This window comes from Epinephelus fuscoguttatus, linkage group LG11 (assembly GCF_011397635.1).
Source record: "Epinephelus fuscoguttatus linkage group LG11, E.fuscoguttatus.final_Chr_v1".
Lineage (NCBI taxonomy): Eukaryota > Metazoa > Chordata > Actinopteri > Perciformes > Serranidae > Epinephelus > Epinephelus fuscoguttatus.
In genome coordinates this window covers 3,164,236-3,177,454 of record NC_064762.1, presented here as the reverse complement: position 1 = coordinate 3,177,454, position 13,219 = coordinate 3,164,236, and the positions used below count along the sequence as shown (strand labels likewise).

Genomic DNA, 13,219 nt, shown 5'->3' with positions numbered 1-13,219 from the left:
ATTTCCTGTGCAGGGGACGTTGCAGCAGCTGTCGGTGCTGTTAAAATCCTGCTACAACCATAAAGCTCACAGCTCCATTTTCCATTTCGGCCACTGCCAAACTATACACGGCCACATCTTCCAAAACAGTTAAAGGAGGCAGACAGAGGGCAAAACCCAGAGTGGCATCCTTCCAGTGGAGTGTGTCACCACCGCAAAACAGACACACACCTCGCATAAACATGGACGACATGACCTCTTGGCTTCACAGCCAAACAGGAAGTCACAGACATGAAATTAAAAGGTCACTTTGCTCATTTTAAACGAATGAGAAGGATGACTCAGCTCTTCTGCAAATCAAGAGGAGTCTTCTCAAGTGTGAGAAATAACCCTGATGATGTCATAGTGATGTCATCCGGTTCATCTCCACCTTGACATGGAGATTACAAATATATAACAGAAAGCCTGCATTACAAACAAGACAGATGTGGGCATTTACCAGGCAGAGAGGGCTAAAGGAAGTTAAATGTAGGATCCAGTGTTTTTTGGATGTTAACCCAAACCAAGGACTGAAAGTCAGGATATGTTGTCCTCTGTCGCCTCAGTTTTGACCTTCTTTTGGTTTTAAAGGCCTATACTTGTCCTATCACTCCTATCCATTAAAGCATTGAGCTAGGTTCTCCATCATTGGAGGAGCCAACAAACCACTTCCTTCTGAATGGTTAAAACTGTTGACGGACACTGCTTCTTTTGATGCATCCACCTTATTTTCAGCCCCCATGGTACCTTGCTTGAATTATGAACATGACTTCCAGCACTGTTTTCAAATGGTAATGGTAAGCTAACGGTATGCTAATCCTCTTTTCTAGAGCGACTGGGAAATAAAATCTGTGGATCACACCACCTGTTACACTGCAGACAGGATAACGTGATATTACCTCTATGATCTCTGACAGCCATCCCAAAGTGATTGTCTTCCTTTTCACCAAGCACATTAGCCTTGCTACACTAATAGATTGTTGAATTTAACAGAGCCCGAGCTAGCTTACAGTAAACATCTACGTCTTCTAAAAGATGATTTTTGATTTCTTACGACTTATAAACCAGTATTTACACATTCGGATAACATTTAACGTAATTCTGGATTCATTTTAGCTCCATGTAAACTGAATAAACGTGATATTTCCCAGCTAATGCTCCACTCGTCTGCCTTAGCAACACAGTTTACACATTTTTATATGCGTTTTTATTAGTGGCAGATTTAGGTGTCATTCTCATTCTCTTCCGCAAATTCTGATATTCAAAGCTTCTCCGCTCTCATAATTTGAATTTTATTACTCCTTATATGTCCCGTATTGATTCAGGAAAGGTCAGTGCATTTATTCTTTTTCAACACAGGGAGATCCGGTAGTAACACTGTACAGTACAGGTGGCAACTTCTTCCTCTCTGTAGGCTGGTAGTAGAAACTGTATCACTGGTTGAAGGTACAATCCTTTTTTTGTCTGGCTGCATGTTCAACACACTCTTGTTAAATCAACAAATTTAGCTTAGTCTGGTTGTTGGTAACGTTCCAGATGTGAAGTACCAGAACCCCGAGGGGACATTTTAGAAAACGCTAATTGCTAATGCTGAGAACCAACATTGGCTGTTAGTCACCATGATAAGCCACTTAGACTAACCATAGATTGTAAATAGGACTGACCACTTCCACTGTCTCATCAGAAGTGCTACCCATAATCCTTTGTGAAGTTGCACCCTCAGGAGTAAGGAGGATATAAAGGAAGGAATCTAGTCAAAACTAAATATTCCCACTTTTTCCTCATTAAGGAAAATTCACCACCCCACATACAGGTACACACTGCCACTTTATTTTTTGTTTTTTTCACACCACAATCTGTTCATTCTTTACCATGCTTGTAGCTTTTTGCGTGCCCCAATGTATTTAATTTAAATTTGTTTTGTTTTCTTCTGTTTGGTCCGTCACTTATTTTTCATTGTATATTGATTTGTGACACCAGGTTGTTAGTGTCATTATGTTTGTCTACTGAAAAGCTTCATAAGAACTTTCATTAGAAAAGACAATGCCTATACTAAATTGTTATAGTTTCAAGAACCCACCACACTGACAAACAACTGTTTCACCATAATACCATAGTTACCTCCAGGCTCGTCACAAAGCTCACGGAGCTTGGATTTAACACCCAACTGTACATGTGGATCCTTGACTTCCTGACAGGTAGACCCCAGGTGGTGAGGGCGAGCCCTACACACCTCTCCCACCCTCAGTCTTAACACCAGAGCTCCTCAGGGCTGCCTTCTGAGTCCCCTGCTGTTCTCCCTGTACACACACGACTGTGTAGCCACCACCAACACCATCATTAAGTTTGCTGACTACACAGCTGTAGTGGACCGGATCAGAGATAACAATGAAAAGGTCTCCCTGAAAGAAGTGCAGGACCTAACCCAACAACCTACTCCTGAATGTCAGCAAAACTAAAGAGATGATAGCGGACTTTGGGAAGAAGCAGCAAAGTAACTACTCCCCCTTAATATCAACACGTCCTCAGTGGAAAAGGTGGATAGCTTCAAGTGCCTCTGTGTCCACATCACCAAAGGTCTGACCTGTGCGCTGCATATTGATTCACTAGTAAGAAAGGCAGAGACTGTTTCACCTCAGATGCCTGAGGAATATTCCAGGTATACTCTTATATACTCAGGAGTTTCTACTCCTGCACCCTCGATGTGGAACATCACAGCCAGGTATGGACACAGCACCAACAAGACCACAAGGCAAAGGTTGTTGTTTCAGCTGAACGCACTGTAGGTGCTGCTCTGCCCTGGTTCACTCGACAAAAAGCCAAAGGAATTCTTCAGTTGGATTTTACATTATTGCAGAAAATACACTCTGTGGCAAACAACACACAACAATATTACTGAAAGTGAGCTATCTATGTCAGCTGTGTCTCAGCTGTGTCCTGCTGCCACATTTTCTTCACTGATTCTTGGTCAAACGTCTCCAAAGGCTCTGATGGATGCGAAAAATGCAGAAAATCGAACCTGTTCCAAAATTTAATGACTGACGAAAGTTTCGGGCTTGGTGTGCGAATGTGATTGACACAATGTGAGGTTATAATTATTTCAGAGATGCGACAATTTCGGACGAAACGCGGACTCAGTGCTTAAATGCAATCACCAGAGGTTAGCTAATGCCAGGCTATAAAAAAAACTATATCGCAGTCACATGACTTCAACTTCACCATCACAACTAGGCTGTAAAGTCTTCCTTTTTTAAGACAAGCTTCTAAATTCAAAAGTGGGGTATTTACTGACGCATTTCGCAGAACAAAATATAAAAATCTCTAAACTTCAGTTGACCACAGACTCTAACCGAAAACCTATTCAAGACACCAAGTGACTTTGAGACGAGAGTCGACTCATTTCCAGGTTTTAGGACTCATCCCTGCATCATGGTATTTACACCAGAGAATAAGGCTAAGAGAATCATTAAGGGTCTGAGGTCAGGAAGAAGGTAACAGATACATCAGTCCAGCACTGAGAGGCTCAGGAAGAGCTTCTACCCTCAGGCCACATGGATCCTAAATGAGGACACTACCTAAGACTGTCCTATCATACACATATATTCATTTTTACACGCTTTTTTAATGCACGAATTAAAGAAACTGCCGGGATTACATCTCACTGTAACTGTATCGATCACTGGATTGTATGGGAGCATTAAAGTTAAACTGTGACAAATTATCTAGTGAATACTGAGCACAGCAGGAGCCCTTCAGACTTCTAAGTTAAAACATTGTCTCTGCAGTGTATATTCAGTGCCAGTCTCGGAGGGCTCGGTCCAAAGAGAACTGACATTCGGTATGATTAAGTTGGTGCTATCTGAAGCGCCTTTTTCTCCCTTACTGCAACGAATTACTTCCTCTGCGCCGTACCCAGCTGTATATCCTCATTTGCCTCTGATTGAAGCGCGCATACTGTAGACGTCCCTCCGCTGTTCCCCGGGGGGAACAGGGAGAGAGAGAGAGAGAGACAGGCGGAGGAGAGAGACGGGCGGGGAGGTAGGGACTGAGAGTGGGAGGGAGGAGAAGAGATAGAGTTATCCGTGGTCTCATTACGGTGGGAAATGTGAGGGTCCCGATCCAAGGGAATGATGAAGGACTCTGTGGAGGAGGCCTCTGAGAACCAACAAAGACGGCTTTAGTTTCACTGGCAGAATGCATTTGCATAGCTTAGAAGCCAAAGCGACTGAACCGGGGCTCATGAAAAGAAACCCCAGCAATTGCTTGGACTTCAATGCAAACGAGAGCGAGCGAGAGACAGAGAGGGAGGCAGAGAGACAGAGAGGGAGAAGTGGGATGGCAGAGAAAGCAGTAGGAACTTTTTCTCTTTAGTAGCATAACACAAAACGAGATCAGGAACATCTGCACATCCCATGGAGGTTGTCACCGACTGACTTTGATGCAAAGGGAACATACTGAAGGCGGTACATCTCCAGATAAAGTAACAAGCAGGAAAAAAAAACACATATCCATGCTATCATAAGTGTCATGTTCCATTGTGTCATTTGGTATTATTATTTAGGGCAGTATGGGTGTCAGCAGCATTAGAGGTAATTTGCCAGTTGAGGATGTTCAGCAGGTTTGTATGTCCATTTGGTACAAAAGAAGAGCAGCTACTGGCCTTTTGGAGCTCTGGAGAGCAACGCAGAGATGAGCAGAGGTCGAGATAATAGAGCAATCTCCTGGTGGAGGGTGTGTGTGTGTGTGTGTGTGTGTGTGTGTGTGTGGTGAAAGTGATGAGAATAGAGAGACACACTCTGACGAAAGGAGGAGGGGGAAAAAAAGAGGAGAGAGAGAGTGGAGCAGATGTTGTACTTTAGTGGTGTCTCTCTTTTTCCCTCTGTGGCCTGGAGTCATGGAGGGATGACTAGCCTTCATCAATCCTCTTTAATGACTCTGGCAGCACCACTTAACGCACTAGTATGTGATTTCTTCATTACCACATCATGATTCCACCATTTAGTCAGCGGCGATGACGTATGCCAATGCTCGCGGATAAAGAATAATCTTGGAAAGTCTCCTTTTTTGCAAACTGTGCCATTCGTCTGCTCTTGGGTCAATTTGGAAATCTGCGAAGGAAAGTGATAGCTCAGGCTTTGAACGCAACAAAAAAAGAAACAGAATAGAGTGGTAAAAATATGAATAGCTATTATTGAAATGGATTTGACTGTGGGGAAAAAAAGACTATCCAGCACTATATGATACCTCGATTTCAAAGATATGACCGGAGCAAAGAATTCAGGCCTTGCCCTCTATAAAAACCTGTTGTGAAAGTCTACCACTTCAAAGTTACTGGCACCATTATGTGTTATCCTCTCACAGCCCTCATTTTATTCAGTCACACACCCGCTGCCTTTCACCTGTGGTGCACAATACTCCATTCCATTTCACCGACCCACCCACCCCTCCTTCATGTGTCAGAACCTTCAGTGAGTTCAATGGGAGCCAACATAACATGCATGCTAATGTTTTGCCACTATCAATAATAAATGCTGACTTTTGAACCTTGCTGATGAATTTTCATTCAGACCACCTCCCTGCAGATGTGCAGGACTCTTCAGCAACCCAGTCGCCACATTATATGTTGGCATTGCACGTTTCTGCAAACCACAGATAAGTTGCATTAGCAAGTTATTATGTAGCTGTTACCTTGAAACTTCCAACAACACTGTGGTTGACTTTAGGCACATTCAGGCACAAAAAACACTTGGCTAAGGTTGGGAAAAGATCATGTTTTGGCTGAAAATACCCAGTTAGAGGGGCACAACTGTGGCAAGAAATGCAGTGATGTCTCTGTAAAAAAACAACCACTTTTTATGCCATGATCCTGCCAGGAAAAGACAGTGTATCTCGTTTAAAACAACTCCTTTTTATGCCACAATCATGACAGGAAAAGCAGCGATAACTTGGTAAAAAACCTTTTTTGTGCCAATATTCCAGCAAGAAAAACAGTGATATCTCGGTAAAAAACACCTGCTTTTCATGCCACTTTCCTGGCAGGAAAGCAGTGATGTCTCAGTGGAAAACAACTGCTTGTAATGCCACTATCCCAATAGGAAAAGCAGTGCATCTGTCTAAAAATCACCTGCATTTCATGCCCCTATCCTGGCAGGAGAGCAGTGATGTCTCAGTAGAAAACCAACCACTTTTTGTGCTACTATCCCAGCAGGAAAGCAGCGATGTCTCAGTGGAAAACAACTGCTTGTAATGCCACTACCGTCGCAGGAAAAGCAGCAATATCTCGGTATAAAACATTCCTCTTTTGTGCCAATATTCCAGCAAGAAAAGCACTGATGTCTCTGTAAAAACAATCACTTTTCATGCTACTATCCTGGCAAGAAAAACAGTGATATCTCTGTAAAAAAAACCACCTGCTTTTCATGCCACATTCTTGGCAGGAAAGCAGTGATGTCTCGGTAAAAAGCACCCAGATTTGGTGTCTAAAAATCAGCTGGAAACACAGGTATGAATCGAATTGGTCTGCCACTTGCAGGCGTCTAGGTGTCACACCATCCACTGTCCCCTCCACCTCCAGATGACAAAGTCAGCTAATATACTATGTCACTTCAGAAACGCTGCAATAATACACATGAAAAGTGCAAAATATTCATGGTCTGCAAAAACATACATCATCAACATTTTCCTTCAGAGACTGGGCTGGCTCTAAACATGAGGAATATACAGGACTGAACCAATGGCTTCTCTACATTTAGAGGAATGTGATACACAAAGTTTGAACACATAAACTAATATCTATGTGTCTACCTCTCTATCTAAGCCCTTTTCCTTTGCAGTAGCAGAATATACAGCAGCAGCATCAAAACAGCAGGACATATGTAAATCCTAGCTAACGCACACTTACTGTAGAAAAGCTGAAATGCATAGTGATGGTAAAAAGTAGCGCGGGGGGGTTTCTGGCTGCACAACATCCATGCAAACACACAGGCACAAACAGTTAAGTGCTCAAACAACTCCATCTGCTACATCCCCCCGTCTCCTCTGCTGCTGCTATAAGCCCACTAGTCAACACACACCTCTATGGCAACACCACATCGAGCATTATGGGATATGATTCCTTCTAATGAGCTTGCACCCTCATCTGCACGCACACTCCGTCGCACGGACAGCTCGCTCACACTAAGACTTGGCGGCTTTGATCTGACATTCATGTGATCGGTTTTGATGGTTAGCGTCATGCCTGTCTCCCCGGAATATATGTATATCTCACAGAGGCCAGTGTGGTAGATACTGAATCAAGCAGCCGCAATGATTTCTCGAGACATCAATGTTTGATGAGAGGTTAGGCCCTCGGGCTTTAATGCGTAACTGGAGGAATTCACTAACTCCAAACAACAACACCCACGTAGAAGTCTTCCACCGCCTAATGAGTGCTTAGAGGTTTGGTAAAATCACTGAGCGTACGCTACGCATTTTTAGACACTGAAAACAAATATCTCTGCAACAGGTGTTAGAAGGAGAAAATGTGGTAATATGATTAAGTTTGCACATATGAGCAGTCATGCAACAGCTGCCCTGACATGTGCTGTGATTTATTATCTTATTCACCACCTCCCTGTGCAGCAATAGAATAGATAAAATCCTGGCGCGCCATTGGTCAGGTGCAGCACCATGACTGTTCTTGTCATGCTCACAGTAACCTTTCATTGCTACATCATCTCTGCACACACACACACACACACACCATGGCGACAATCTTTTTTTAGTGCTTGGCAACAGCCTCTGAAACACACCATCCCACTTCTCTACTTGACCTCGCATTCTCCCCGCGCAACCTCTGCTTTGGTAAGAGCCGCTGTCACCGCCGACAGGTCAGGGCTGTGCACCTCAAGGTTTCCTCCATGTCCCAATGTTAGCGCACATGAATCATTATTTCCTCACAGTGCTGCTGCTGCTGCTGCTAGGATGACGATTCATGTGAGACATCATCTGTGCCACTGGTTGCACAAGCAGACAGGGTAAGAGACAGAAATGTGTGCTCATTGTTAAGTGGATGAGTGTGTGTGTGTGTGTGTGTGTGTGTGTGTGTGTGTGTGTGTGTGTGGCAGGGAGAAGACAGAGACAGACTCAGACAGACAGACATAAGGAAGAGGTAGGCAGATAGAGACACCACACATGAAAATAATTCATGACTGTGCATACTAAATGCCACTGCTCAACAGATCACAGTCCTCATGATGACAGTGAAAAACACGTGTGCCACGTCCACCCTTTGAATCCTAAGTAACACATCACATGTAGGTGACCAGTCTGAGAGAAGCCAAATCTACCAGTGTCTTAATATATGAATGCAGCCCACTAAATTTAGCCCGCTCACCGACCATCATGAGTGATGCATTGGATGAGGAAAGGGGGCTGTGCACGATTGGCTACACACGCGATTTGCTGTATAACCTCGGGGTTGCTGACAGCATTTGGAGCCTCTCACTCAAACATGACATTCAGACCTGGTTTGTCACCCTGACAGAGTTGATGTTGCATGCATTTCTCTTTTTATTGCGGGACCTTGTGAGCGTAAAAGGGAACGAGTGGCGATTTATGAGCGACCACTGTTTTTACAAGGTCATGATCACATTTCAGCAGGAGCACATTGCACACACTCACCGTACACTCCTTGGCAACGGATGCCCTCCACGACCAGCGCCAGCAGCCCCAAAACACAGATAATTAGATCCATCCTCTCACGTTAATCTCTGCATATCCAGCTCTCAATGGCAAGAAGTCCTTTCCGGGGCGGTGTGAGTGAGGCGCATAGACACGGCGCTGCTCCGATTCCACACGTCGATTAATGTTGGTCTTAGCTGTAAAGGTATGTATGGCCCGCAGGGAGGCAAAGACTCAGGTAGTGATTGTGGTGATGTCCGCTGCCATGTAGTGTGGACGCGGTGCGCTCGCGGCACAGAGACGCCGCGGAGGATGCGGGGAGGCAGGCGGGGAGTGGGCTGCAGAAAGCCCGGCCTTACAACAAGCAGCAACCTCTCCTCGACTCCAGGTAGGTGCGCTCTGCTGGAACCGCGTGTCCCTGGACTTTAGCGAGGACCCCCGAGGCGCCACACCGAGAGGGCACACTGATGCTGTCGACTACAGGCGGACGGAGGCTCGGTACCCACGGACATAGCTCCTGAAATCCAGCTGTGGTCACGGCTCGCTCCGCCGCTGCTGCGTTGCCTGCACGCTGTCAGACGAAGCCATCACCTCTGCTTCACACCGAAAACACCGATTCTCACTGCTCGCACCTTCTGGGCGGTCTTCAAGCTGCCGATACTACGGTGGAGGCTCGTGCGCTCACACAGTCACATCACGACTGCACCCCGACGCCGCGCGCTCGACTCATCTCTCCCGGTGGCAATGACAAGGGGAGGGTCCAGTCCAGGCGAGGAGCGGCGGATGGTTCCTCCACAGCACCTCGGCGATGCCTCGGCTGTTGTCTCCGCTGTTATGAGACCACTTTCTAATGAATTCACGCGACGGTGGGAGCCGGATGTGCCCGCCGTGGAGCCAGTTGAGCATCAGTCACGTTGCGCAATACGTGCTACGGAGACCGAGTGGCACTGCAACCGGTCTGTGGCTACGTCAAGAGGTGCGTGGCTTCGAGCGCTCATCTGTATGGGAGGCTTCGCTCAGCGTCAGGAAAGGCATGAGAGGCGCAGCTGCTGGATGCTGTGAGAGAGGAGGAGGAGGAGGAGGAGGAGGAGAAGGAGAGGGGGAGACGGAGAGGGAGATGGGACCATTGGAATTCAGGAGATCTAGCTTTGACAGACCTTTGCAATCAACACCGAGCTCTCAGTCTACACTCCTGTCTGCTCATGTTTCACCATGCCTCCTTTATCAGACAGGGAGGATGAGATGCTGTCTGTCATGTAGCATTCATCTGCTACAGCGCATTTCTTTGGCGTGAAACACTGAGATGTCTGTTAGTCTATCTGAGCACACACACACACACACACACACACACACACACACACTGCTGCTGCCACAGGCGTGTTTTTGGCAACTTTTTAGCAACACATAACTTTTTAAGTTTTGAAGAGGTACTAAGTGGTTCCCAAATGGGGTCCCTGCAGGCCCTCAGGGGTCCTGCTGGCAGCTCCAGGGGGCTCCTGCAAAACGAGGAAACCTGTTTCATTAAATTCAATGTTGCTATATTTAGTGACGGGAAATATCCCCATTAAAAAGTGGACTGTTCTGACCACACGTTTCACTTCCTGCAAGCCCAGTGATTACTGGTCACATGGATCATTCCAAAGGAACAAACATTAAACTATAAGCTCATTTAACATTTGCAGGTACCACTAAAAGTTCTGAAAGAAACAGTGTGTAAGATTTAGGGGGCTTTAGTGCCATCTAGTGGTGAGAACTACAGATTGCAACCAGCTGAATCTTCTCCCAGTTAGAATTCATTCAGTGTTCTTTGCTCAGGAGGTTTTTACTGGGAGCTGAATCATACGCAGAGGTCTAGTCCTCTCCTAAACAAACTGACAAGGTGATTAAAACCTTTAACAACACTGAATAAAGCAGTTTTACATTACAAATCTGTCGTTCTCCGAGGCCAGTGGTTCCCAGCTGGTGGGTCAGGGACCTTAAGTGACTCACAAACATGTCAAGTTTGTAAAAAACACACTTTATTTTGAATTTAGTGTTGTTTCCAGCTACAGAGTGAGTGACTAACAGACAGCTACTCCACAGAGACAGAAAACTAGCTCGACAACATGGCCAGATGTAAGTATGACGCTGAAAATATTAAACTGGACCTTGTGGCTGGACCAGTTGGGAACCACTGCAAGATCCAGATGTTCTGGAGGTTTTTACCATGAGCTGAATTATCCGCAGAGGTCTCCTCCCCTCAAAAACAATCGAACCTGGAGATTTAAACCAGTAAAAATACTGAATGAAGCAGCTTCAGGACCCAACCATTATTATTTTCAGGTGATTACACACATACTTATTATATGATATTCCATTTCTGCCAGTATATTCCCCTAAATCCTTCACACTGGACCTTTAAGAGAGTCAAAAAACCTTATTTCAAGAAAATAGCACAAGCAAAAAAAGAAGCATGTGTCCGTCCAACCAGATACAAAATTACAGGTGTCCATTTCCGAACAAAAATGTCCTTTTATATTTGTAATTGTGCCATCATTTCTTCTGATATGTACACCTGTCTCAGTCTCCAAGTCCCTTATTTAACAGTGGGGGGTGAGTTTGCAACCAAGAAATACTTTTCATCTTCCTTGCGATTAATAGTGCGCTTAAAACACACAAATACTCCCCATATCTCTTGGCATACAGCCTTACATGTGATACAGTGGATTCAAAGGTAAATCAACATCTATAATATTCTCCCCAAAGTCTCTGCAGTTTCGGACGCTGCCAAAAAAAATATGTGTATGATCCACAATCATTTTCAGTATTTCCTGTTGGAAGTGTTTTGTAATATCAGTACTGGTAGGATGTAAAAGTTGGACTATAGCTGTTTCCTAGCAACTCAATTTCCATTAAATGGTATTAATTAGTGTAATATTTTGCCCAGTGCAGCAGTAAATGTTATACTTTTGGTACAAATGGGGAAACATTTCAAACACCACAGTTTGAATCCTGATCAAATATACGTTGTAAAACACCAAAGAGCGCACGGTGTGATTCATCAGCAAATGTGGGTTTCCTGTGATGTCAGATAATCGTCTTTTAGGGCCGTGTAGTTTGGTGCAAAGTGGCTGTTAATTCAGTCACTTAAGCTTTACAAGTAACAATATATCCAGATTAGTAGACAGATTGTTTTCTGGTATTTGGACACTCAGGTCGAAGCAGAAGTCTAAAGAGACATCAGCATGAGGTCAACCCCTCCCCAAAACTGTAACCCTGTATTGACAAGTCATTTATCTGCTGCTGAGTGTTGAATTTTTTCTTTAAATCAAGTAAAAAAACAAAACAAAAAACTGTTCCTCATGTTGCAACAGATAAGGAAACGATTACAGACGCAGACGCTGTCCTCAGAGGGCTTCAGCTGCTGATCAGCTGGGGAGGCGACTGCTGGAGCACCACTGTGTGTTCTGGCGCCCTCTACAGGACTCCATTAAATGAATCAATGACCATGCAGTCATTCGGGGTTATACCCAGTTTGTGACCAGGCTATAATTTTGATTGCACATGCTCACTGGTTAAAATAGAAATAAAGATGACATAATGATTATTTAATTGCCTCCGGAGACTTCCATCGTTGTAATTCAGCTGAGCTGCCAATATCTGATCCTTAGACGAGGGCCTTATGGCGGAGCAGAGGAGCAAAATAAATTTAGTGGAGTTAATATTTGATATAGGCTATTCTGAATTTAATTTTGGAATCTAAATGATTCATCTTGTCCATCCGTTTTTTATACTGTCATTAGTGCGGTGCCCTTGAAGGCTGCAGTGGTGGAGCAGTGAAGATTTAGGAGCTGTAATTGTTTCAGATCTTATTTTCTGCCAATAACCGGCTTTGTTTTATCTCAATGGTGCGTGGAGTGGAGAGCTCTATAAGTTTATCATCGCTTTAATTCAGGATGTTTAACCATCTTTTGCTTGCTGTCTTTTCACTCCCTCTCTGTGAGGCTGTGTGCGTGCCTGTGTTTGCAAGCGTATTTAAAGTGGGCCTTTCTTTGTAAGATAAATAAAGATCTCCATTCAACAAGGCAGCTAATAGTCTCTGTTCACTTTAGCTTCAGTTTTCTGCAGCTGAGTCCAAATGTCCGCACTATAGCTGCACTTGCAGACTCACAGACTTTGCAGGCGTGTCCCTGGGAAGTGTGCGAGTGCTTCGAGCTGTCCAAATGCACAATTTATCCGGTCCACACGGGACTTCCATTGGACTTACTGCAGATTTCTAGAGAGTTTGCTCGGGGTGCAGATTTCACCAGAGTCTTTGGCTGATGGGAAAAGTTTTCCCAAGAGGGCTTCCTGCCAGAACGGGATTTCTTGGTTAAGAAAAAAAAAATCATGATTTTGGTTGAAATGAGCAAATTTCTGCCTCAGATCTCTCACAAAACTTCTCCTATGTGCGAGTCTTCACTTCACTAATTTAATTACCCACAATGCATTGCAATACAGATGTTACATTGAATCATGTAGGCCAGAAAAAAAATGTTTAACCACATCATTGTGTGTGTGT

The 13,219-nt window shown here is 44.6% G+C and overlaps 1 protein-coding gene across 1 annotated transcript in view; it reads right to left on the bottom strand.

Annotated features, from left to right (window-relative positions):
- The window catches only part of LOC125897554 (MAM domain-containing glycosylphosphatidylinositol anchor protein 2-like), a 178,938-nt gene extending 168,930 nt beyond the window's left edge, over positions 1-10,008 (bottom strand). The window contains exon 1 of the mRNA XM_049590959.1: positions 8,680-10,008. Coding sequence (XP_049446916.1) covers positions 8,680-8,752 — 73 coding nt within the window. The 5' untranslated portion in view covers positions 8,753-10,008. The remainder of the gene's footprint in view (positions 1-8,679) is intronic.
- Between the last annotated feature and the right edge of the window lie 3,211 nt (positions 10,009-13,219).